The 25,939-nt window shown below is 45.9% G+C and overlaps 1 protein-coding gene across 1 annotated transcript in view; it reads left to right on the top strand.

Moving 5' to 3' along the window:
• Positions 1-25,535, top strand: part of MREG (melanoregulin) — a 39,839-nt gene extending 14,304 nt beyond the window's left edge. Inside the window, exons 3-5 of the mRNA XM_039493518.1 lie at positions 20,565-20,655; positions 23,254-23,417; positions 23,779-25,535. Of these exons, the coding sequence (XP_039349452.1) occupies positions 20,565-20,655; positions 23,254-23,417; positions 23,779-23,913 (390 nt within the window). The 3' untranslated portion in view covers positions 23,914-25,535. The remainder of the gene's footprint in view (positions 1-20,564; positions 20,656-23,253; positions 23,418-23,778) is intronic.
• The last annotated feature ends 404 nt before the right edge of the window (positions 25,536-25,939 follow it).

The following is a 25,939-nucleotide window of genomic DNA, read 5'->3' on the forward strand; positions in this document are numbered from 1 at the left end:
GATGTAAAGGAATGTAGCTGAGTTAGTGGTTTGTGATTTGTTTCCTCACTTGTTAAATATTTAATTTATTCTGGATTAGAGAAGTCCTTTAATCTGATGAGTATGAGCTAGACCTATTTCTTGATGACGGACTATGAAAGCCAGTAGTAGTTATATTATGGGTGTGGTGTTTAAAAGGTCAGGTCCCAGTCCTGAAGAACTTTGAGCCTAAACACAATAAGGAAAGATGGGAAGCTAAGAGAAGAGATCATGAGATATGTTTATTGGCACATGTACATTGTGCAACCCAGCCAGTCTATCTAAGGTATTTATACGCCCCCCCCCCCCCATGACTATGTGTCTCAGTCTTTAATGTACTGATCCTTACAACACCCCCCGTGAGGTAGGACAGGGCTGTTATCCCCATTGCACAGATGGGAAACTGAGGCACAGAGACTAAGTGAGTTGCCCAAGGTGTCACAGGAAGCCAATGGCGGAGCAGGGAATTCCCTACCTGAGCACCTCACTGACTGGACTGCCCTTCCTCTAGTGAAAGACTCACATTTACTACAACAGATGTTGGATCAGGCTGCTTGTTAGTGCCTTTTAAAAACTCTTTTAACACTTGGAGTATCTGGAGTGGTGGTCAGTGTTGGAAAGCTGGAGGCCTTCGCTCTAAGAGATAAACAAACCCCTGGGAAACTAGTTTTGTTGTCTTTCCATCACCAAGTGGAGCTAAGAATTGAGTGTCAGATTTAACTCCTTCAACTTTACTTTTATTAATATTTTGACCTTAACATTACTTACTGTGACAGGTTTTTGTGAGCTGAAATCTTAATTGATTTTTATTCTGGAGTTTTGTAACAAATATGGTTTTAAAATTTCTTTTGTAGCCTTACTTTGTTAACGAGGAAGAACATTAATATCAAGGTTTGAAGGACAAACAGTGTTTCCTGGCCTATATGTAGGAAAGGGAAGAATTTGTAACATGCATCAGCATGAAGCCTGGTTCTCTCTCCTATTGCAACTTGTCATTGCCAACACAAAACGAGCTGGAATTCAGTGTTGTTGGAGGAGTTTCTTTCCTACAAACTAAGCCCATTTGGTGCTAACATGAAACTCCCTATTCATTTGGTCAGAGCTATAGTGGTGTTAATGGTTTATATAATGCAGCGTTGCTTGAATTCCTCATTCCTACTGTTGCCTCTATGCCAAGTGGTAGCAGATTTGGGAGCCTTTCAAGTATCTAGATAGTTTTTAAATGTAATTTGTTTACAGTACATGCCAGTTCTTGAACAGAGGTGGTCACAAACAACACACTGTAAATCTGCGCTTCAAAAATCTCAAACAATTCCCAGGAAGCAACTTTGCCCCAAGGATTGACTCTTGTTACAGAGATTATGGCAGAGAGGAAACTGTCTTGCTGTTTGCAACAGCTCCTCTAAAGAGAATGATTAACACAGGACGGTTATTCAGACCTGCTAAGAACTTGAGACTGGGTGTAAGCACCATATGGTGACAGCTACCTAACAATACGATCAATTTTTTGTTCTTTCTAAATACAAAGTTACGCTGACATCCCTGGGAGCTTTACTGAGTGCGGAGTCTATAGTCCCCTTTGACTATATTCATCTTTTGAATCAGTGTTCAACCCACTTTGTTTTTAATCTTTATGCAAACAACAAGAAAAATCCTGTCTAATTCCTGTGAGAAATGCAGGCACCTTCTTAGATCCCAAGGCCAGAAAGGACCATTGTGATCTAGTTTGATGTACTGTACAGAACTTCCCCAAGATAATTCCTAGAGCAGATCTTTTCTAAAACATCCACTCTGGATTTAAAAATGGCCAGTGATGGAGAATCCACCATGATCCTTTTTAAATTGTTCCAGTGGCTAATTACAGCCCTGTTAGGTCATTCCCAGAAGTGCATCCTTTCTGTCGCAGTACTTCTGGGACTGAAGCTTCCTGGAATGTGATGTCCCAAGATAGAATAATTATGGAAGATCCGATATGGTGCACTTAATCTGTGCATCTCAATATGATTCACACAAGGTGTCTTTTAAAGATGGGGAAACTGAGTCATGGGGAAGTGACATGTTTTGCCCAGCATTGTGCAGATTAGTGGCAGAGCCAGGAATAGAATTCAAAGATGTGTGTGTGCTACAGAGACTATACTGGCACGGGTTGATCATGGAGCCTCTGCCTGTCAATCATGATCTCTGGGCGGCTAAAAGTCCAGCAGCGCAGTGGGGCTCAGGCAGGCAGGCTGCCTGCCATGTCCCCACGTCACTCCTGGAAGCATCTGGCTGCTAGCACGTCTTTGCAACCCCTGGAGGGGGAAGGGGGCAGCTCCACGCACTGCCTCTGCCCCCAGCATTGTCCCTGCAACTCCCATTGGCTGGGAACCAGCCAATGGGAGCTACAGGGGCGGTGCTTTCAGGCACAGGCAGCGCATGGAGACCCGCTGCCCCCCAGCTCCCTGGGCCACAGAGATGTGCCAGCAGCCAGACGCTTCCAGGAGTGGCGTGGGGCCATGTCCAGGAGTCACCTGTGGTTAGTGCCTCCCAGCCGGAGCCTACAACTCACACCCCAGCATGGAGCCCCTCTCCACCAAACTTCCTCCCAGAGTCTGCACCCCTACCCCTGCTGCACCCCATCACTCTGCCACAGCCCGGAACCCCCTCCTGCACTAAACTCCTTCCCAGAGCTTGCACCCCTCACTCCTGCACCCCAAACACCTGCCCCTGGCTCAACCAATGCACACCCCACAGTTGAGAATGTTACAATGATTTGTGACCATCCCTGAAAGATTTTGGATCTATAAACCGCAAACAATACTAATAAAAAGTGAAACTCATGAACTGTCCAGTGGATTCTGTGAGATTAGGTGCAGTGTGACCATATGACCCCTGCACCTGAACTCCCTCCCAGAGCTTGCACCCCTGCTCCAAGCTCAGCCTGCAGCCCCCTCCCCCGCTCTGAACCCCTCAGCCCCAGCCCAGAGCCTACACCCCAATCCCCTCCCCCAGCCTGGTGAAAGTGAGTGAGGATGCGGGGAGCAAGTGACGGAGGGAGGGGGGAATGGAGAGAGCGGGGCCTTAGGGAAGGGGCAAGGTAGTTCCTGGGTTGATCTTGTGCATCAAAAAGTGATCTTGTGGTGACGGCTGGTGTAGATGCAGCCTACACAGACAGCAGGGTTTTTTTTCAGTCCGTACAGGAATACCATCTCCTAGAACGAAGCCATCTTCTGTTGATGTAGCTGTATGTACGCTGGGAGTTCTGTCTGCGTCGCTATGCTGGTCTGGGGTGTGGGTTTTTCACACTCCTGACTGATGTAGCTAAGCGGATATAACGCCTCTGTAGATTGAGCATAAGTTTCTTGAGTCCCAGTCCAAAGCCCTCTGTGATGTTCACATGGCGCTTTTTTGCAAACTTGGGTTAGCTCATGTGGGTTAAAACGGCAGTGAAGACCCAGCAACTCAGGTTAGCAGCTTGAGTTAAAGCCTCTAGGAGAATCTGGGGTTGAATTCAAGATGCTAATCTGTCTTGGAGCTGCCATGTCTTCACTGTATTGTAACAGGAGTTATGAACACCCTTAGTTGTTTTTTTTTTTTGCAGTGTAGACGTACTCCCTAAGTCCTGTATCTTAACATGCCTCTTTCTTGTTTTCATAGTTTCACTTCAGATGACTCTGTTCTCTGTCAGTTTATTTCCAATGACATTTATATAACTGAGAACAAAAACGGTGCGTATGGTAACAATTGGAAACACACTTGTTGTTGGAGTCTTTGCGGCTGCTTCTGATTCCAGCTCCTTCTGACAGACCAGAAAAACTTGGCCTGAGAACTCAACATTCCTGTGCTCTGTGCAGTAATCACATCGTACCCCAGTGAGCCTTTTACAATTAGGCCAAATAGCTTCACCTCCTTCTAATGAGAGCTCAGCAAAGATTTGAATTGCAACATCTAATGGCCTGTGAGTGCTAAGCATAATCTTCTTTGGGGAGCTGTTAAATTCTAACTCTCCAGATGAGTGAATGCGGCTCTGCTCTTCAGCTGCAACCTTAGCAGAATAGTTCCCACGGAGAGAGCTTGTGGAAGCTACAAAGGAGATGATGCTGAATCTGCTAGGAATGAACAAGGTTTGCATGCTGGACTATGTGTGATCTCTCCCATGATCTGATTGTCACTGAGACTTCAGGTTTTGTGTTCTGCTGGTGTCAAATTAGTGTTAATGAGAGGAGAATTCTCTTGTATTTCTAGGTTCTGATTCAGCAAAGCACTTAAGCATGTGCTTAAGTGCCAATAACTTAACTGGATGTGCTTATGTGCTGTGCAGAACTGGTACCCATGTGCAGGGGCAGCTCCAGGCCCCAGCACACCAAGCGCGTGCTTGAGGCGGCATGCCGCGGGGGGTGCTCTGCCGGTCGCCGAGAGGGCAGCAGGCGGCTCCGGTGGACTTCCCGCAGGCGTGCCTGCGGAGGGTCTGCTGGTCCCGCGACTTTGGTGGAGCATCCGCAGGCATGTCTGCAGGAGGTCCACCGGAGCCGCGGGATCGGTGACCGGCAGAGCGCCCCCCGCGGCGTGCCGCAGTGCTTGGGGAGGTGAAATGGCTAGAGCCGCCCCTGCCCACGTGTCCTTGTCTTCCTTAAGGACCTACTAATACAAGTGTTTAGGGCAGGGGTCGGCAACCTTTCAGAAGTGGTGTACCAAGTCTTTATTTATTCACTCTAATTTAAGGTTTCGTGTGCCAGTCATACATTTTAACATTTTTAGAAGTTTTCTTTCTATAAGTCTATAATATATAACTAAACTATTGTTGTATGTAAAGTAAATAAGGCTTTTAAAATGTTTAAGAAACTTCATTTAAAATTAAATTAAAATGCAGAGCCCCCCGGACAGGTGGCCAGGACCCGGGCAGTGTGAGTGCCACTGAAAATCAGTTCACGTGCTGCCTTCGGCACCCGTGCCATAGGTTGCCTACCCCTGGTTTAGGGAAAGGGCCATATTCCACCATAGAGTTATTGGGCCAAATTCACATGTTTGGTATCCACATGGAACTCTGATTTTTCAGTGCAAAATTGTGGTGGCTTTTTTTTAAACAGCAGAGCTAACATGCATTAGCTATCCCACCTGAACAGAGTTTCTCCCATCAACATCATCCACCTCCCCAAGAGGCAGTAACTAACTATGGCGACGGGAGAAGCTCTCCCGTGGGCATAGCAGCATCTTCACTGACATGATGCAGCTGCACGGTATGTGAAGACAAGCACTTGGTGGTGGTGATAGCGGAAGTTCTGAATAACAGCTGGGTAAATGTATAGCCCATAATGACTTGATAAAAGAAGTATTTATAAACAGAGGAGTCTGTAGTCTCTCTTTGAGCCCACTATTGGGATATAAATAAATTCTAAGGTTGTGTCTTGTCTGAAACAAATTTTGGTACCGTTAAAGCCTTGCTACTTTACACTCTGCTCATCAGTAACCTTGTAATTCAGGCACCAAAAGGGTTGTCTTAGCTCACTTGCCTGTAAAGTGTTTTCACTGCCAGTTTTTAAATCAAGAGTGGATGTCTTTCCAGAAGCCATGCTGTACCTCAGTCAGCTATGGTCTTCGTGCCGGAACCACTGGGAGAAATTCTGTGTCCTGTGTTATGCAGGAGGTCAGGGTAGCTGACGTAATGGTCCCCGCTGGCCTTAGAAGCTATGACTCTCAATGCACAGTGCTGAAAATCTTCATTCCTTTGCTGTTGTGTACTACAGATCACTTGCAGTGCTCCACAATGTACCTGTAAATAAATAAAACTGAGGTACATGTGCTAAAGTTCATTTTGTGATGGATTATCTTGCAAGTTAATGAGTAATTTGTAATGAATCTCCTCGCAGTTATGGAGCAGTGTGATCTAGTGGCCAGGGCCTTAGACTGGGGGTCTGGGACCGGGGTCACATTTCCAGATATGCCACTGACCTGCTGTTTGAGGGTGGGTTGGTCACGTCACTGACCTGTGTCTCCATTTCCCCATCATTAAAATAGGGGTGACGATAACTTGGCTTCCTTTGTGAAGTGCTCTGAGATCTATGACTCAGAGCACAATGATCATGTTTATTGAGTTACTGGAGAAAGCAACTGAAATGCAGAATTCAAGAGACCTCTGCACTTAGTTCTGACAAAGTTGGGGATGGAGAGGTATGCAGAGAAGCCGGAAGGTGGGATTAAGTTGGAAATGGTCGGCATGTTGGGACAGAGCGTCTCTTTCCTGTTGTATTGTGTTAAAACATGTCTTGCATAGTATAGTCATCCAAGCTATGAGAGAGGTTTACCATGTGCCTCTAAAAGATTCAGCAACAGGATCTTTCATTTGTACGACTCTAAGGGTTTGTCTCCACAGGGACATCCAGAAAATTAATCCAAGTTAACTAAAGGTGTGAATGTAAAGTGGATTAGTTAAACTGCATTAAATCCCCCTGTGGACACCCTTATTCAGAATTAAAGTGACTTTAATTTGGTTTGCCTTAATTCACTTTGGAAGTGAATTAAAATAAAAGGAATTAAAGACTTTTTAATTCTGAGTGAGGGTATTCACATAGGGTTTAATGCAGTTTAAATACTCTACTTCAAATTAACACACTTTAGTTAATTTGGATTAATTTTCCTGGAAGTGGAGACAAGCCCATATACACTGCAAAATGGAAGGAGAAAGTTACCCTTTAAATGGCTCCAATATTGATACTTTGTAAGTGTAGTTCCTTGAGTGCTGTTGTTGCACAGATGTGAGCATGTGACATGAGCCAGCTCTCCCCCATTCAGCCTGACTCCAGTTGACTAATGTGGATACTTCCAGCCAAAGAACTTTCATTCAGTGGGGAATCTGCCTGCTCTCTACACAAGCAAACCCTTTTAAAAATAGACAGGGCCTAAATTTCTGCTCTTTAGTAATAATCCCTAGCTCCTATCCAGCGCTCTTCATCCATAGATCTCAAAGCATTTTTCAAAGGAGGTCAGTATCATTATCCCCATTTTACAGATGGGGAAGGTGAGGCGCAGGGAGATGAAGTGACTTGCCAAAGATAACCTAGCAGGTCAGTGGCAGAACAGGAAATAGAACTCAGGTCTCCTGAGTGATCTATCCACTAAGCCACACTGCCTTCAATCATATAAAGCTAAGTTCTGCCAATAAATCAAACCTGCAAAACTGTCCCAGAAATATACCCTCAAACTTCCCCCAAACCCTGCTTTTTGCAGCATTCCTGGAAATTAATCTAATTTGGGATTATTTAGCATCAAGGCATAGGGAGATTTTTTCCAGAATATGAACATGGATCCATATTTTGTATCTGATCATGTCTCCAATGGGCTGAACCACACCACTAGCTCAGAACAACCCCTGAAGGCTGGAGCAGTACAGGTCTGGATTTCTATTTTAAAGCTTGGGCCCATGTCTGATCATCTTTAGGCTATTTGACCTAATTACCTATGTACAACTCTTGAGAACAGCACTGCAAATTAACTTCAAGGGAATAAAGAAACAGCTCTGACAGAGGATTGCTTTGGCAGCATGAAGAAAGCCGCTAACTAATTAATACGTTTCCATATCAGGAGGAGGGTATTTGATAGCACTGATCTCTTTGTTCAACTTCCAGTTCTGTGCCAGTCTGGCTCATACTGAATGCCTAGGATTTCCCCACTTCAATCTGGCATTTAAGTACTTAGTACATTGCACTGATGATTCCATGGAACTTTTCCAGTTAAATATTTGAACAGCTGAATGTTCAGATCAGCGAGGCAGGCTGGTGTGTGTGTCTGCTAATACAGAACTCACACTTTCTCACAAGCCGTCTGTGATGCATGGAATTAGTCATCACTTCCCTTTGTGAGCTTTCATTGGTCTGAGACTGAGATTTCCAGGAAAGCGTTACCAATCTGATATTGGAACAGTTGCCGCTCAGAGCCAGCAGCATTAAACAATCAGCAGAATGGGGTGTGTGTGTGTGTGTGTGTGTGTGTGTGTGTTTATAAACTGATTCAGATCACAGCCATCATCTGTCCCCCACTCCACGCTGGGGAGCAGGATCTGTATGAACTGAATCTAACACAGATGGCTGTGGATCACAGGTTGGGAAGAGCTGAGTTGGCCAACTTGACAACTACTTGAATGTGATGTTTTTGCAGTTGCCCCGGTGTATCCCCCTGTCTGCTGTCTGGGTGTCCTTTGCTACAGCCTAGTGGTAGATTCTTGTGAAATTTCAACATGCTGCTACATCTCCCTATCTGGTCCCAGGGTTGCTGACAACCCTTTGGGCAACTCCTATGAAGGAACAAGTAAAGTCTGAACAAAATGGATTGGCATGTTTGAGCAGCATCACAAAACTGCTTGTTCCTTCACTGAAGGTCATTGCCAGTGGTGTAGGGATGGCAGAAGTGGTTGAAGCTACATGCTTGTAGTTTGGCCACCACTAGAGCACTAGGACAGCACAGACAATTAATGCAAGAAGCCATGGTTACTTCTTGGGGTACTGCAGTCTTTAGAACTGTTTCTGTGGAAATTCTTATGCTCTCCACCGGTGCCTGTATCTGCTGCTCCTTAGCCTTGCATCAAGGTTTTTCTCTAGTCTTCACTGGCATAGATTGTACCACTACATGCATGATGGAAAGGAGAAAATTATTTTGCATTTGGGGAACCAGGACTCTGAGAATAGGTAAGATCTGCCCACGATCATGTGGGAAATCTGGGTGAAGCCAGGAATGGACTCCAGATGAGTGCTTTTGACCATAAATCCATCCTGCCTCTCTTGTGGTGATGTCATTTCCCTGGTTGAAGCACACTTACCACAAGTATGTACCTGTGTAGCCGAATATTAATGTGGAACATTAGCTGTAAGAACAGATAGTTTAATAAATGGATTTATTGATCTCCATTCTCTAACTCGGCCATTAAAGATGACCCACAAAGGGTGGAAATACTTTTTACTTCTCTAGGATTGATAAAATGTCCATAGGGGCTTAAAATTTCCCCCTGCTTATTACATTAAACATTCAGGTTCCATCTGCCCTGGAAGACTGACTAGAGAACTAGTAAAATAACAACTTACTAAATTCACGAAAGTAAGAGCTCTGCAGCTAAGAGTGAGGATTTTTAGATTGCTTTAATATGTTTGGGTTTCTTTTGCTAACACCTTTTTAACATCAATGTCCAATTAACATTTGGGAGAAAGGACATCTGTGTTAAAGATCACCATTGATGAATATTCCATTAAGGTACGAGAGCTCTCAGCTCTGACATATCTAGCGTAGAATCAACCAAATGGGGACTGACCCAAGTCAACATTCCTGATATTTCTGACGGTTCGGCTGTACCTTTTTTCTCTCCCAGTGAGGTGGTAAGTCACTCAAGGGTTCAGATCTTCAGCTGGTAAATAGCCATAACTCCACTGAAGTCAAGGCCATGTGTCTAGATACTGAATTTTCTCATTCAATCAGAATTTGGAAGCAAATCCCCTCCCCTAAGTGAGACTATTTTCATTAATATTTGCTTTCTGAAGGGCTGCTGTGGTATGTGAGTGGCAGAACAAGAAGGATTTGCTTGCTGCCATTTGCGAGGTTCCCTATACCATTTTGTAGGAATACTACTACTCAGCCTGAGCGGTACAAGGATCAGTTAGTCAGTGTTACTGCAGCACGTTGAACTAAGTAGTAGAAACAGAGGCACAGAGATGAAGTTACTTGTGCAGTGTGGCACAGCTGGATGAGAACTCTCGACTTGGGAGAGCCGTGCAAAGCATTTTCAGCTGAGGCTTGAGAACCTTCTCCCCTTTTCAGGGGTTTCTGGTGCACTCAGACCATGCGCCTCCAAAGCTTTGCAGAAGTTCAGACATGCTCCTTTCAGAGCCTGTCCTCCGATAAAGCTTCCCCAGCTATTGTGGGGACAGCTGCAGTTGTGTATAGTGGCTGCAGTCGGAAAGTTGCAGGGAGTAACAGCTTAAAAGGTTGGCTTTACCTAAACCCTCCTTGGAGTTTAGATGCACAGCATCCCTTGCGAGTGGCAGAAGGGTGGAGTAGGAAAGGGGACACAGTGCTAGTGACTCATTTCTGGTTCTTTTCAAAAAGCTTCGTTAGGCCGAGCTAGGACCTCTTGCTTCCTTTGCACTAATATTTTTATTATGGTAGCACCTACAGAACCCAGTCAAGGCCTGATTCCCCTGTTGTACTAGACAATGTTCAGGAACATCATAAGACAGTCCCTGTACTGAAGAATTTCCAATGTGAATAGACAAGAAGTAAAAGGGGAACCAGAGGCACAAAGAAGTGAGTGACTTGCTCAAGATCACGTAGCAAGTTAAAGGCAGACCCAAGAATAGAAGCGAGCTCTCCGGACTCCCAGTCCAGTGCCCCACCCCCAAGACCACGCTGCCTCTCTGCTAACTCGTGATCTGATGGGACACCACTTCCTCTTCTTCCCCTTGTAGTAGCAAGTGCTGCTGCGTCCTGCCCCGAACAGCTGTACAAAGCCTCTAAAGCCACCAGCTGCGGTGTTCTAACCTAGCCAAGGGTCTTCTCCTTCCCACCGATCACCTCCTCCCTACACCTCATTTTCAACCCTGGGAGCTGTGACTGCTATTGCACAAGAGTCATAGGTGGTGGCAGGAGCTGTGACGCGTTTCCATACCGATGTCATGGTTAGCAGTCAAGTGTGTGGTTTCCATTCCTTTGCTCTCGCTTGAGACTGTACAGTAGTGACGTGAATCCATCACTCTGTTAATAGTCTGCTGTGTTCAACAGGTGCGGACTTTAAAATGGCCCAACATTTAGGGAAGGGGGGTCAATTTATTTAATTTTCATAGAAGCAAAACCAACTTAACTTCCTAAAGGAAAGAAGCTGCTTTCTGCAAGATGGTTGGCAAAACAGGAAGCGCCCCTAGCGAGCGTTTTCCCAGAGTCTCTTCTCATTGTCATGCTTTTGTACATTGTTTACAAAAAATCTTCAGTCTGGTTTCAGCCCTTTGTATGCCCTCTTTATATTCAAAAAGGGATGGGACATTTATATCGATAAAAAGAAGATCCGCGTTAAAATAGTTAATGCTCACAAAAATGTTAGATGGGAATTAAAACATATGCTTATCAGGAGTGTCACGGACAACAACCTGCAGTACATAGCAATTCTGACTAGACTGCAGGCACATGCACCCTCTAATTCATCAACAAGGGAAGTTTGATGGCTTCAAAGGTTGTACAAGACGCATCACCTTTCACTTTTAGGTCACTAGTTCTATCCAGCCCGTATTAATATTAACTGCCTCTGTTAACCATCAAACAGTCAGAGACTATTTGGACAAAAGTTGGTCTTTGGCCTGCACTCTGTGGACGGTCACTAAAATTGCCCTTGCCTTTGGCACCTCTGAACGCCCAGTCCGGGGAAGAAGCCAAGGAGTGATCCTCGGGGTAGGTTCACCATGAGGTGGCATTGTTTGATTCTGAGACTTTAAAGGCATTAGAACATCTGGTCTGACCTTAATAACACAGGCCATAGAGTTTGACCCAAATCTCCCAGTACTGAGCCCAATAACTTGTATTTGACCAAAGTCTATCATCCAGAAAGGCAGCCAGTCTGGATTTGAAGACGCCAGAGATGGAGAATCCGCCCCTACCTAGCTGCACCACAGTTAGTGTTGAGCAGCAGTTTCTGTGAAAAGGTGAGATGAAGCTATTACCCAGGCGGTGGAGGGGGTAGGGGAGGAGAGTTTGTTGTTGCTGCCTGTGTTATAGCCTTTAAATGTTAACGGAATATTTCATTGACTACAGATTTTAAAAGAAAGTGGCAGCCTAGTTTCTAAACAAAACAGACAGTGGAACCAATTCTGCTGTTCTGCTGGGGTAAATCAGGAGCAGCTCCTTTGACACTAATGAAATTGCTCTGGGTTTACATTAGAGAGCAGAGGTTGGCCCAGTAATTCTAAGTGTAAGTAAAGCCAGACCTGAATGAACATTGCTTTGCTGCAGATGGGTTCTAGCAAGGTTCCTGTTAATGTAAAATTCAGGTGGAGAGAGAGAGCAGGGATTTCTGGGGTGATTAGTATACAGCAGTGGTTTTCAACCTTTTTACATTTGCGGACCCCTAAACAATTTCGAATAGGGGTGCAGACCCCTTTGGAAATCCCAGACGTAGCTTGCAGACCCCCAGAGGTCCACGGACTGGTATAAAACAATATGGTACAAACACTTTCCACTCATCCAGGGCTCCTAATAATGGAAACCAATTATTGGATTCAACTCAAATGAGCGAATAGTTTGTATATTAAAAATGTATTTGTCTAAAGAGGCGGTCAGAGATTCACTGCTTATTTTTTGCATAGACCTTTCCTTCCTTCCTTCCTTTCTTGTTAATACTTTGGGTCATGAGGACTTTGGGAGGATTCCAAGGGATCTCTGCCAAGACAGGGCCTAGGCAGTATGTGCCTCGCACTGGAAAGGCTGAGGTTAGGGGGTTGTTTTTGCTCTCCAGGTTGCAGTCAACTCCCCCTCGAGCTCTCACTTACAAACTGCAGTCTCTTCTTCAGTTAAAAAACAATCTCTTTCCCTTCTCACTGAGCCAGAGTTCACATCCTAGTGTCCAGGCTGCATCACAAAAGAGAGGACTTCCAGGTTGTTACAGTATCCTCTCCTTTTCAGAACTTTAAATGGCGTATCAGGTCATGTGCAAAACTGGAACAATGAGGCCATTTTGAGGCTCCAAGGGAGGAGGTGGGGAAGGGAAATACCTCTGCTTTGCATATCAGTGAATAGCACCAATGCTCTCTTGGCTAAGAATGAAGGCTTTCTTCCTACTCCCAGGCTGGGGGAAAAAACAGCATAAGCTGCTGTGTGCTGATATGAATTTCCCCTGCTCTCCTGACATAGTCATGAATTTATCTTAACATCAGTGATCCTCTCACTCAAAATAATCTCAGAGGAGTTCCTTTGATTATATTTGAGCAATAGGGGGAAACGGATTATTCACTTGGAGCGCTGCAGTCTTGACTTGGCTGGCTGCACACAGAAGTATAGAGATGTTCTGCCTGTAACCAGAGAAGCTGGGGGCCAACATTTTCAAACCTGATGCCTAAAGTTTGGATCCTAGTCCGAGTTAGTTGCTCAAAGAGTGGCCTGATCCGTACTGGACACCCACAAGTCAGCACCTCTAAAAATCAGGACACTTCTAATTAGGAGTCTAACCTTAGCATCTGGGTTTACATTATTTTTTGGCGTAAGTATCTAATCCCATTTGTTACAAACAAATGAAAATACTTGCGTCACCTCAGTGGTTTATAGGGTACAAAAGAACATTTCATCAACGCGACGTCTTAAAGTGACTTTTTATTAAAGGCTGCTTTGCTAGTGTACCTCAAGGGCTGGACCCGGTTCTCAATTAAAGCAATGGAAATTTCCCCCCACTGATTTGAATTACTGGATCAGGGCCTAAACTGATGTGTGCTCCTTTGAGATAGAAATCTTGCCCAGGATGCTGCATACCTGGGAAACGAGATTCCGATCTTACTGGTCTGATAGACAGCAAGAGATCAGCCAGTACTACTCAGTGAATTTATCCGATTTCACAGTGTGATTGTGACATGCATGGATTGTGACATGCAAACAAGATTTTTATCCATCATTCAAATACAGGAATTCAGACTAGACTTAGGCCAGGAAAACACTTGAAATTGAAAATCACTCAACCCGATAATGCCACCTTGGCTAACGATTGTATGACAGCAGGTGCTAGGGCTACACACGTGCTGGCATTAGACACTGCATTACAGAGACAAATTCTGACCTACCGTATTTTCCGGCGTATAAGACGACTTTTTATACTAAAAAATAACCCCCAAAAATCAGGGGTCGTCTTATACGCCGGGTATAAACAGTGGGCAGCCCAGAGCTCTCTGATTCCCGGCCGCGGCTGGGATTTAAAAGGCTCTGTGCTCCCCGCCGCAGCGGGCAGCCCAGAGCCCTCTGACTCCCCGCCGTGGCTGGGATTTAAAAGGCTCTGGGCTCCCCGCCGCAGCGGGCAGCCCAGAGCCCTCTGACTCCCCGCCGCGGCTGGGATTTAAAGGGCTCTGGGCTCCCCGCAGTTTCAGGCAGCCCAGAGCCCTCTGACTCCCCGCCGCGGCTGGGATTTAAAGGGCTCTGGGCTCCCCGCGGTTTCAGGCAGCCCAGAGCCCTCTGACTCCCCGCCGCGGCTGGGATTTAAAAGGCTCTGGGCTCCCCGCCGCAGCGGGCAGCCCAGAGCCCTCTGATTCCCGGCCGTGGCTGGGATTTAAAAGGCTCTGGGCTCCCCCCCTCGGAAGGGGGGGTAGTCTTATACGGCGAGTATAGGCCAAAACCTATGTTTTAACTGTAAAATTAGGGGGTCGTCTTATACGCCCAGTCGCCTTATACGCCGGAAAATACGGTAGGCACTGTATATAGTGCCTATGTATGATTTCAGTGGGAGATGTATGAGTGACAATTGAGTGTGTGTTTTATGGCTTGGCTTCTTTATATCTTTCAGACCAATGTGGCAGGCAATAGGAGGGGTTAGTGCCTCTGTTCTTATCTAGGGTCGTGCTTCTGAGATGTGGGTCATTTTGTGCTCTCTCTTCTTCCCCGAGACCTGGTCACGGTTCCAGCTTGGTTTGTTCCCTAGTCAGAGTCCTTGAATCTGTTCTAAGTTCATTTCCTTTGATGCCGTCCGCAGGCTACTGAGGATCTTGCTAGATGGTTGTTGTTAGTCCTCTCACATACTAGAGCTGTCCAGTTCCAGGCATGGGGATCCTGCAGCTCTGCTCTGATGTCACCAACTTCATACGCACAGGGCCGGACGTGTGACTGAGGAGCACTTAGTGCAGCTGGGTGGGCCAGTGTGTACGAAGAGGCCTTGAGCCACTTTTGCACTCCCTGATCTTAGAGCGACTCTTTACCAGGCCAGTCCCTAGGGAGAAGTGAGACCAGCCTACAAACAGGGGCTGCCACAATCATGGGGATGGTTCTCTTGGTCCTGGTGTCCCAGTCCCAGTTCTAAACCCAGGTGTGATAGTAACTGCAGGGCTGTTTATGTTCTTGGCCCCTTTTCTGGCTCACGTGCCCATGGGTCAGTGCCGCACTGGCGTTCAGCTTTAGTCACACGTTGGCATCGTGACAAGATGGCAACCAGGAGAAAGGGAAGCAAGGGCTGGTGACTGTCAAGTAATGAGCAGAGAGAATGCACCTGCCTGATACTGTGCTGGAAACTGAGGCTGATATGTTCAAAATCAGCGAAGGGATTTCACTCCTAATTCCATGAACTTCAGTGGGAGAGGTGTGGCTAAATCCTCCTACTCGGCTAAACTGAAAATCTCCGCCTGAAACTCTTCTGCATTAACAAGGTAAGATCTGGATTTCCTGGTCCTGTAAACCTAGCTCATCACAGACGCAAGGAGTCAGCAGCCCACACCCACTTGCCTCTGTGACATGGCAGGGCGAGAGAGTTCGATAGTGAGTCAGGAGACAATGAGTGAGACGTTCTTGTCTTCATCATTTCTTGCCGGAGCCTCAATTTGATGGACCACGCCCCACCCTGCTGTAAATATGACTGGTACCCAAATGTCTTGAGTCATCAGTGGAAGAACATGGTGTCCTTCTGCTCAGTGCACCTAAGGCCCTTTCCCATTCCAGTACAGAGGCGCACACAGTAATTACACAAAGAGCTCTAAGTATGACTGTGCTAGACGTGCAATATGGAAACATCACATCCAGTTTGTCTCCTAGTAACACGCAGGTGTTGTCACAAGTCATTTGAGGTAGAGCTGGTATTGAGGGCTATAGTGCCAGGCAAACTTCACTTCCATGATAAGACCCTGTTCACAGTTGCCTTTAGCTTTGCCAAACTGTAATAGTTCAGGCTGAAATTTGCTTTGCCAGGTGTCTGCCTCAGGCTTTTTTTCCAGAGGGGTGTGGGTGAGGGAGTTGTTCAGCTGACTCCAATTTCTTACAGTAACTTCACCGAGAAGCTCAAGCATGCCCAAGTTTTGCAGCAGGGACTTGATATTTGGCAGGAAGGTTGTCCTAGTGCCAGGGATGTGACTTGGCCAGATTTTCACAAGCAGGGATATAAGCGTCTGAAAATCTCAGCTCCCGCAAGCTCAGAAGAGAAAACGGTGGTGACATCTCTGAAGAGCCTGTCTTCACGGAGCGCGCTCCATCACCTCCCAGCACAGCGGCTATGTGCCAGCTAGACAATGCATGTGCCATCCCCGCTATCGTGACTGAGCGTGCTGCATTCAAGAGCTGCTGGGCTGAGCAGGACTTTCCCTGCCATATCTTCTCCTCATTGTGGGGAGCCACTGGGGCCTCTGGATCCAAACTGAGAGCATGAAGATTCTCTGTGTTCAGTGCTGCAGGTGCCGAGGCAGCGAGGAGGAGCCGTCAGTCTGAGTGGAGTTCAGAGGTGTGAGAGCCAGGGGTCTGGGAACCAAACGTCTCAGGGTTGGGGTCAGAGAAAGCCAATTTGAGGATGAGTTGGGGGCAGAAGGCTCTGTAACTCCCAGAGCACACACCCTCCCAGAACTGGGACTAGAACCCAGGCTTTCTGAGTCTCAACATTCCTGTGCAGGCTAGTAAATAGCTGTGCGACCCGGAGGCAAAGAGTGTCTCATCCACACAGAAAATAACAGCCTACTACTGCTATCAGTTACTCTTTTAGCTCAGTGCTGTGGATCTAAACATCTCAACCTTGCTGATGACTCGGGGGGTGGGGGAGAGGGAGGTGTCAGTATGGTTCCATAGAATGGAATTTCTGCTTTTCAGTTTCTCTTAAAAACTCTCTTCTTCTGTGTTTTTTGTTGCAGGACTCTTGGGGGTGGAGTGGGCTGGAGAACTAGGCAGGCTATGTGCCAGCTAGACAATGCATGAGCAATAGAATCGAGTAATTGAGAGCACATGGGATTTTGAGATTATTTTTTTTTAATTCCAAACTTTTAAAAAACACTTGAAAGGAGTATGTGTATGTGAAAGATTAAAACATGTCTGACCTATCAACTGAGAGCAGAGACTGAGCCCACTCCAATTGCCCAAACCTTCTGCTAACTGCGATATTTCTGGGTAAAAAGCAAACAGAACCCCACCCTCCATCTGCACTCAAACTTGATCAAAATACCTAATTGGTTTTAACTCGCACCTCTTCCCACCCCCCTTATTTCAGTGCAAGTTTGTGGGGTGGATTCCCTTTAAAAAGCCCAACGTATTGAATCGAAATAGGACAGAATGTTAAGTTTTTGGTTTTGTTTTTTTTAATCCAAAATTAAAAGCAGTGCTGTTATTTTGGAGCAAATTTGAGCAAAATCAGCCTTCTGGAAAAACAAATATTTAAAGTGGGTTTTAATGCCTGTTTAAGTTTAAAAAAAACGGGGGGGGAGAGGAAATGGGACAATATCCCAATATCTGCGGGTCACCTTTAAAAGCTAAATTAGCATTTACCTATTAGTTATTACCTATTAAAAATGACAAGTTTTTCTTGCAGACTTTCTGTGTAATTGTAGGAAAATTATCAACATAATGCATTTTACTGGCAGATCACTCTCCCTTCTTTAATTGATCTGGACGTGCTCTATAATTTTAGTTAATGGCTCTCTAATTTCTGGAAATTAAAACATATAAAAATTACTTTAATCAAAATGGCAGGTTAATAAACAAGATGTATACGAACGTGCAGGGAAAGGTACATTGCATACAGCTGTCCATAAGTCTTTATTACAATGGTGAAATGGGATTAGAAAGTCAGGCATACAATGCAGCTTTGACTGGCTGTTGGTAACATCTGTCTCCTCCACAATGGCTATTAAACATATGGATCTGATCTCACATATGTAATTTAACTAGTTTTGATTGTAATGAACTGTCCAAGTGTTTGCACACCCCTCCCCCCCAGTTCTTTGATAGATGGCTTTGTGCCTTCCTAAGTGAGGTGTCTGTTTTGTTTTTAGAGGAGGAAAGTGTGTGTATGGGGTGGTGGGTGGGGAGTGGGATGGGGATTGGAAAGAAGCTGAACCATCACTGCTTAAACTTTCCAAAAGTCTTCACCCTGTGAGCAGAGGTCAGACTTGCAAATGTACAGCCCAAAAGATGAAAGTTATGAGTAAGTGGAACAAAGTGATTGATCACGTAGGTTTGCTAGTGATTTTTGACAGAACGAATACAACTAGGAAAGTGAACTGAATTCAATTCCATCTTATGTGTCAAAGGTCTGGACTACCAGTCACTTAACCTGTGCAAATCCACAGACTACACGGGTATTGATTGCATAATTGTAAGACACTTGTGGCTGCACAGGACTTGCTGAACTTTTATTATGCTGATTTGTTAAGGTGAAAAGAATCCAGTTGGATTTTTAGACCCTAGGCTGAGTTCACATAGGGCTGGTGGTTACTTGTAAACTGAGTGCATTAAATAGGGAAATAATTGAGATTAAAAAGATTGACACCTGTCCACCCCATGATGCCATTTTTACACAAGTTCAACTCTGAAAAATGGACTAACGTTCAGGTATTCATTTAACATGTTTATATTAATAATGAGAAGTAGCAAAGGACAGAGCGTATTTTGGATGACTAGTTACTATGTTAAATGGATACCTTAATGTATAATGGGTCCAACTCAACCTCAAATATACAACTGCCTACTTGGCTCTGAGGGCAGAACCGGGCCATGTGCACTGTGGGAGTGCTGTGATTACCAGGGGAATCTTACTTTTGTTGCATTCCCTGACTGTTGTGTGCACAGTTTTGATGTTGTATAAATAAGCATTGGCATTTAATCTCTGTAATGTCCATTGAAATACTAATGCAGAAATAGCTATACTAATGTCACTCTTACAGTTCCAGGGTCAAAATTTACTCAGATTTGGGATACCAGATTAAAAGATTAGTAGAAAATGACACTAAAACCTGGATACTTTATATTCCGCAGCACAACAAATTGGGAGTTGAGGAGAGGGGGGAAGCCATTTTGAGGAGAGGCTGGAACCAGCCAGGGCAAGGGCTGTGTGGGGAGCTGGTGAGTCCCAGGCCTGCAAGCAGGGTTCCCCCTGAGAACTGGCCTCTAGGCACCTGACAGCAGATCCCCCAGCTGGGTTTTCCTTCCCCACAGATGATTCCCAATTGTTACGTTTGCTGAGAAATTTCCCCAGCTGGGCTGGGTTCACCTCCAGCTCCCCTGGTGAGACCAGTCCCCACATGGTCAGCGCTGCTAATCCAGGGCTGCTGCCTGCGGAGTGTGTGACTGGAGGCTGGGTTAGGAGGCGACAGTTTGGATGTGAGGGCAGTTGTATAACCGACACCTTGAGCCCTGCACCCCTTTGTGGTGAGGGGAAATCCTGGGACTGACGCAGCCTGATTCCTGCTTGAGGAGGATCCCTGACCACAGATAGCAGCCAACCTGCAGTGACTGAGGAGTCCAGCGTCATCCTCAACCCTGAAGGTCATTCATGGAGTTCGTGAGTGCACAGTCTTCAGTTAGTCAGTCAGGGAATTTGTTTTGGGGACCCCCTACTCCCTGAACTGTGTCCTCAAGCCAGGGAGAGCGGTTTGAGGATTTTATAACCTACCGCTTATTACACCTGTGGAGGGATTCACCACCTCCTCCCACTTGTGGGTCCTTTGGGCTGTACTAAACCCAGTCAGCCACACTGCTACACCTCTGCAGAGAATTGTATAGGTCATCAAGGGCCCCAGCAAAGTACACGTACCAACAGGACACTAATTTTACATTTGTTACTCCAGACACGGGTATTTTAAGTTTGGGCACCGGTGACCCTAAAAATGGTGTTTCCCCTGTTATGTTGTATTTGTTGCCTGTTTAATATAATTGTTGTGTTGAATATATTTTTAAGTGTTGTGTTATTTCTTGGAAGTCTCCAACTATCTGGCAAGTAAGTGGGGATTCCTCTGTAGTTAGAATTTTCTGCCCAAGCTGCCCTGGTGACCCTGCCAGGAAGGAGCGAGGGGGGTGGAGGCACCGCCAACTAATTTCATAACAAAAAAGAAAAAAGAACTGGGTCCAAGTGAGACCGGCTGAAATGTTCTTGATGGAAAAAAATTGCCTTTTCTGGGGGTGGAGGAATGGAAGTGTTCTGGTTTTCCAACAGAAATAGAAGCATGTTGTGGTTTTTAGCTTTCTGTTCTGGATTTTTTTATTTTTTTTTAATCTTGCTTCAGCATTTTTTCACTGACAATACTTCGCACTTTTCAACCAGCTGTAGGTCCAATGCTATGGAAAGATGAGCCCATATTTTAAAATGCAGTTACACTGGGCCTTGTGATTAGAACTTAGTTAATTATGTTGATGCTTAAGCCAAAATCATGTCCATTCTCCCACAGCTGTGGCAAGAAGGTTAAAATAGGAAAAAATGATTTTAGTTGGTAAAGTAAGCAGCTCTGGCCATAAACCCACACTGGGAAGAGACCTGTGGAGTGAGCCGTTTCTCTGTCATAGACCTATGAATGTGGCTGTGTCGCTAGGAGTACAAATCACTGGAAAAGAGCCAGGTGGGATGAGCCGTACAGAGTGAAGAAGTCTGAATCTGTTCTCCTCTTGCCTTGCAGGAATGGCAAAAACTGAACTACGACATCTATACCTTGCGGCAAACCCGAAGGGAAGTGAGAAGCAAATGGAAGCGTATTTTGGAAGAACTAGGTAAACTCAAGGTTGTGGCTATTTTATTTGCAGCAGGACAACTGTTCAGCAAAGGCTGTTACTGATGCCTTCGTATCTTAGGGTAATCTCCCTCCCCCCATTTCCTTTGTTTGCATAGATGCAAAATCACAGAGCCACCAAGGCTTCACTGAAGAGGGGTGCAGTTGGAAAGAGGAAGCGCAGAAGGACACTGGGTCCTTTCCCTCCCGCCATGCAAAGGAGTGCTGTGCTGTGGCTCTCCGCAGCAGCTCGTGGGTGGGCAGGCTTGGAGGAAGCGTCTCGCCACTGGCTCTGTAAACTCTGGGTGGGTCCACTAGTCAAAAAGTTGCCTAGGGTGGTTACACGGAGTGGCGGTAGGTGCTCCACCAGATAAGAAAGGGGGTGTCCCCTCTGCCCTGCCATAATATGCATGGTGTTCGTCTGTTAAACGCCTGCATCGTGATCCGGTATACAGTATACACCCATTTATCCAAACCCCTATTATCCGAACCGCTGCATTATCCAGATCCATTTGCTGTCTCCCATGCATCTCAGGGCCAGGACTGGGAGGAGGAGGAGGAGGAGCCCCCATCTGTGGGGGAGCCCACCCTGTTGAATGAGGAGCCCTCTGCAGCCTCTCTGGCACAGGAATGAGCAAGCAGTGCCCTGACAGTGGAGCTGCAGAGGGCTCCTGGAGGTGCAGGGTAGAGCTGAGGATCTGCAGTCCTAGCAGAGTCCTGGCCAGGGGTCTCTGCTCTGCCCCACACCTTGTGCCTGCAGGAGGCGGATGTCACTGGCCCTGTGGCAGTGCAGGGAGACTCTTCAGTCCTGCTGTCACAGGAGTGAGGGAGCAGGGCAGAGACTCTGGCCAGGACTGCAGAGGAGAAGGATGAGCCTCCAGCGCTGGGGGAGGCCACCCTGCTGCTGAATGGCTGGCTGGGTCCAGCCCCCTTGATTAACCAAATTCTGATTATCCAAATAAAATGCCTGTCCCCAGGCTATTTGGACAATGGTGTCGGGGATTATCCTGTCTTTTTAAGAGCCAGGCAGCTCAGAATGAAAGAGCACTGATTTTCATTACAAGTACATTTCTCCCAAAGCTTTTTCTGATGAAAGTGATGTGAAATTGTCCATTTCCCTCCTCTGGTTAATACCAGCAGATCTGAAGAACCGGAAAGAAATTTTAAATAGGGTTTAAATGAATAAAACTACTTGTCAATTCCCTTTTCTTTCCACTGCTTTGCCCACTTGTCCTGGAAAGAGTTAAATCCACCTTGTGATCCAAACACATCTGGCTGGTCCTCTGGAGGAAACTGCAACGATATGTGGGGCTAGAGTCCCCATGGCCTTGTGTAGTTATTGACACCTGGGCAAAACCGATGCAAAATTTCGGCAGATCAGGAAGGCAGTGATTTGCACTGCTCACGTGGAAGTCTCTCTTGCACAGGAGAACTGGATCCCTCAGGTGTCAGTTCCTGGGCTTTTTGCTTTTGCAAAGACATGACCACTAAGAGCAAAGGAATTTTTTGTTTTCCCAAACGTGATGATGGAGGGAATCTTATGCACTGAAACTGTGAATCATTGTTAACCTTTATCAACCAGACTTGGTTAGCTCCTACACACCGCTTATTACAGATCCATAATGCACCGAGGTCCTTAGATATAAAGTACTACACTAACACAAAATCCTCTTCAAACACTAACACCCCTGTGACGTATAAGAAATCCTCTACCTGTCTTACAGCCCCGGGGTGGGGAAACATGAGCCACAAAGCAAGTAATTTGATGGGCCTACACAGGAAGTCAATAGCAAAACTAGATATAAACCACCAGATCTTCAGACTCCCAGTCCCATGCTTTAACCACAAGCCCATACAGACAGACTTTATCAGTAGGACCTTTATGATGCTGCAGTCACATAATTCCTGGGGCCAGGCTTATGGGTACATCATGGAGGTTACATTCCAAGTCGCTTTCTTCCCACAAATGCTACTCTTATTTAAAAAAACCAAAAAACAAACCATGGTGAGTGTTTCAGTCCCAAACAACTACCTGCACTTTTACTCTCACAGTGTTGCTTTTTCCCTTCAGTTGGTTGGCTGTTTTTTTGGGGGGGGCCTGAAAGGTGCTGAATGTGTTCAGTTCTATCAGCAGCACTGGGACTTGCTGGATCACGGAAAGAGCAGGGCACCCAGCCTATACTGAACGTACTCACTGTCTATGCACACGGAGCAGGCAAAGACTGAATCAGCACAAGTAAAGGTGCCCCTTAATCGGGAAAGCACAATGCACGTGTTGCAGTTTCAAATGCTATCTCACTGGTGGCCTCCCGTTCACCCTACAGCAAGGGTACACAGTGGAGCCTGCTCAAAGGAAATGCTAGTTCATTTTATCCAAGTGTGATTTATTTTTTGCTGTCATGGGGTATAAAATAGGAACACTAAAAGGCAAACGCACAAGGCAGAGGGGGAACAGCAAACCTCCAAATATATACCGAGCTGTCTATTAGCAGAGAGCTGGATTGGGTGGGTTGGTTCTTTGCAGTAATGTTATTGCTCACTTACATCCTGCCATGTTTTGTGCCTTTCATTTAAACTGGACTGATCCTCTCTGCCATAGGGTTTCACAAGGAAGCAGACTCCCTGTTATCGGTGACTAAACTTAGCATCATCAGCGATACTCAGAACATGAGCAAAGCCCGGGAGATCCTGTTAAAGCTCTCTGAGGAGACAAACATTTTCCCAAACTGCTGGGAGCTCTGTGAGCGATACCTCTTTGTGGTGGTAGGTAGCTAAACGTTTCTATCTTGTATAACCCGCTCTGTCTCTACTAATGAGGTGACAAGTGGCATGAGTAGTGAAATGCACGGGATCAAAGCCTCGTGTACCTCCGTCTCCCAGATAGGATTGTTCAGTCCAAGATTGCACTGGTGGCCGGCTTGGGCACAAATAGAAACATGTCTGCACTGTAGACCACGAGCCTGATTCAGCTGAGAGTTACTCCAGTTTTATGCCATTATTTCTCTTGGAGCCAGGGCACTGGCATGACAGCATGAAGGATGAGGCCTTATGTCTTTTCAAGCCTGTCTGAGAGGGCATTTTTGAATGGGTACCAGCAATTCTGACGACTCCATTATTTTGACAGGATCGTCTTATTGCACTGGATGCTGCCGATGAATTCTTTAAGATGGCCAGGATCGCCTATCCAAAGAGACCCAGTGCAGCGAAAGTGGAAGGCCATCAGAAAGAAATGCAGCATGTCCTTGCTCCATTGCCCTGAAGAGACAGCTGGGGCAGGAGGTGTGCTGGGTTTCCGTTCCCTCATGGGAGTTGGTTCACTCGCTGAGGTTAGCCAAAGCGACGTGATTTCTTTCCTTCGGAGGACAAGAGCAAAGTGCCCAAGTAAAATGACTTTATTATGAGCAAGGAGTGCAAGGGTGGAACAATCAAAAAGATCCATGGGGGCTAAGGGTGGGCCTTGGTGCAGGGATGTCTCCCAGTGGAAAGGAACAAGTGCTGCTATGAACCTGAGTTCTGCGGGTGGAAGAATATACAAGACCAATCTCTGAGCAAGGACATGGGTGTGTGTTTGGGGAGGAGGGGAACCCACTGTACAAAGTGTTGTAAAGGCTGGGATGCCTCTAGTTAGAGCAGCATATAAAGTTCTGTATTTCTGGCGCTCCCCGTGGCATCTCATAACTGAATGTTCCCTACATTGTCCTTTGTAGTCAGGAGAACCTCTGGGGGAGACTTTTTTTTTTTTAACCACCTTTGACTAGAAACATATTAAACCTCTCTCCATAGTGGTGTCATCCCTCGACTAAAATGGACGGAATTGTGCATTATGTAAATAAGACTTTATCTTCCCCCATTCCCTCAGCAGCCAAGCTGAGACACGTGGGGGCTGATCACTCTAGGCAGCGAGTGGGTGAGTAAGTTTGTGAGTGGATTTAGTTGCATGTGTCAAGGACTGCACTTGTCCAATGATGTGGTAAGATTTCGACGCGGGTATGATTTCCCATTTCATCAGCAGTGCTACACAAAGAGAACGTTCCTTCCCTTCTTATTTATTCAGCCCTGGAGCTACTCCTGTAGGTGTGGTGGCAGAAAATCAAATCCTGTTCCTCCGGCTGGCATCTCCCCTCCCGAGATTGAAAACTGCTTGTTCAGGACTGAGCTCTGTAACTCAAGCATGAAGCCAGTGCTTATTCCAAGCTTAGCTCCCAGTGAGATTCTGTTCTAAAGACTTGTTTTGCAAAGCACGTGTGATGCTGGATTATTGAAACCTTTTCACTGGATTTCTATAAACAAATCGGCCAAGACCTTCCAAAGAGACTAGTGATTTTGGGATGCCTCTGTTGTTTGATACTCAACTTGACCCTTTAGAGGAGACTGGTTTTCAGGGTGTGCTAAGCACTAACCTGTGACGAGCAGGCACCTTTAAGGCACCTCTGGTTGGGCACCCAAAATCACTAGTTGCTTTTGGAAAACCTTGGTCGTCATAACTGCATTATTTTAAACGGAAAAAGAGATGAGTGTATTGTGCAAAAAAGAGTGTGCTGTTACAAAGCTTGTGACACGAGATTTTTAATAATGACCCATAATATGTCATCTTGCTCTTTTATCTGGTAATAAGCAATAATTTTAAAACACTGGATGTTAATAAGTAGGAGTTCTTGTTCATCAGTGGTTAATAGAACTGCTGCAGAGGGGCCAGCTGAGAGAGTTGGTTTCATTGGAGGCTTCCCAGGAAACAAAATAGCGAGAGAACTTTTATTTGTTTATACCTACAGTGTTCAAAGCTATATGAATTGTAAATGTTTGTCAATCTTCCTGGACATTTTTTGTCAGTTCTGTACATTGATGAAACCTTACTTTAATAAACACAAAGTTCTGTGACAATCAGGCCAAGTTCTCATTTGAGGGGGTGTCTGCCTCCACGGGGACCTGCTCAGTGAGTCTTTCTGAACCGAAAAAAAATGCAGTTTCGCTACTACTTGAGTGGCTGGGGGAATGCAGAGCATCTACTTCATGCACCTGTGTATGATGTTCGGGGTGTGTCTATGCTAGAAATGCAACACCTGTGCTGCTGTAATACAGACACTTGCTACAGAGACAGGAGGAGGAGTTCTGTCACTACAGGAAGTCCGCCTCTCTGAAAGGCAGTAACTAGGTCAGTCAAAGAATTCTTCACACCATGGCTTAGGTCAGCTTAATTACTCAGCACAGGGAGTGACCGTTTTCACAGCCCTGGGTGATGTAGTTAAGCCAAGCTAACTTTGTGTCCCTCGTGCAATTCAGCGGGA

This window comes from Mauremys reevesii, linkage group 11, assembly GCF_016161935.1.
Source record: "Mauremys reevesii isolate NIE-2019 linkage group 11, ASM1616193v1, whole genome shotgun sequence".
Classification (NCBI taxonomy): domain Eukaryota; kingdom Metazoa; phylum Chordata; order Testudines; family Geoemydidae; genus Mauremys; species Mauremys reevesii.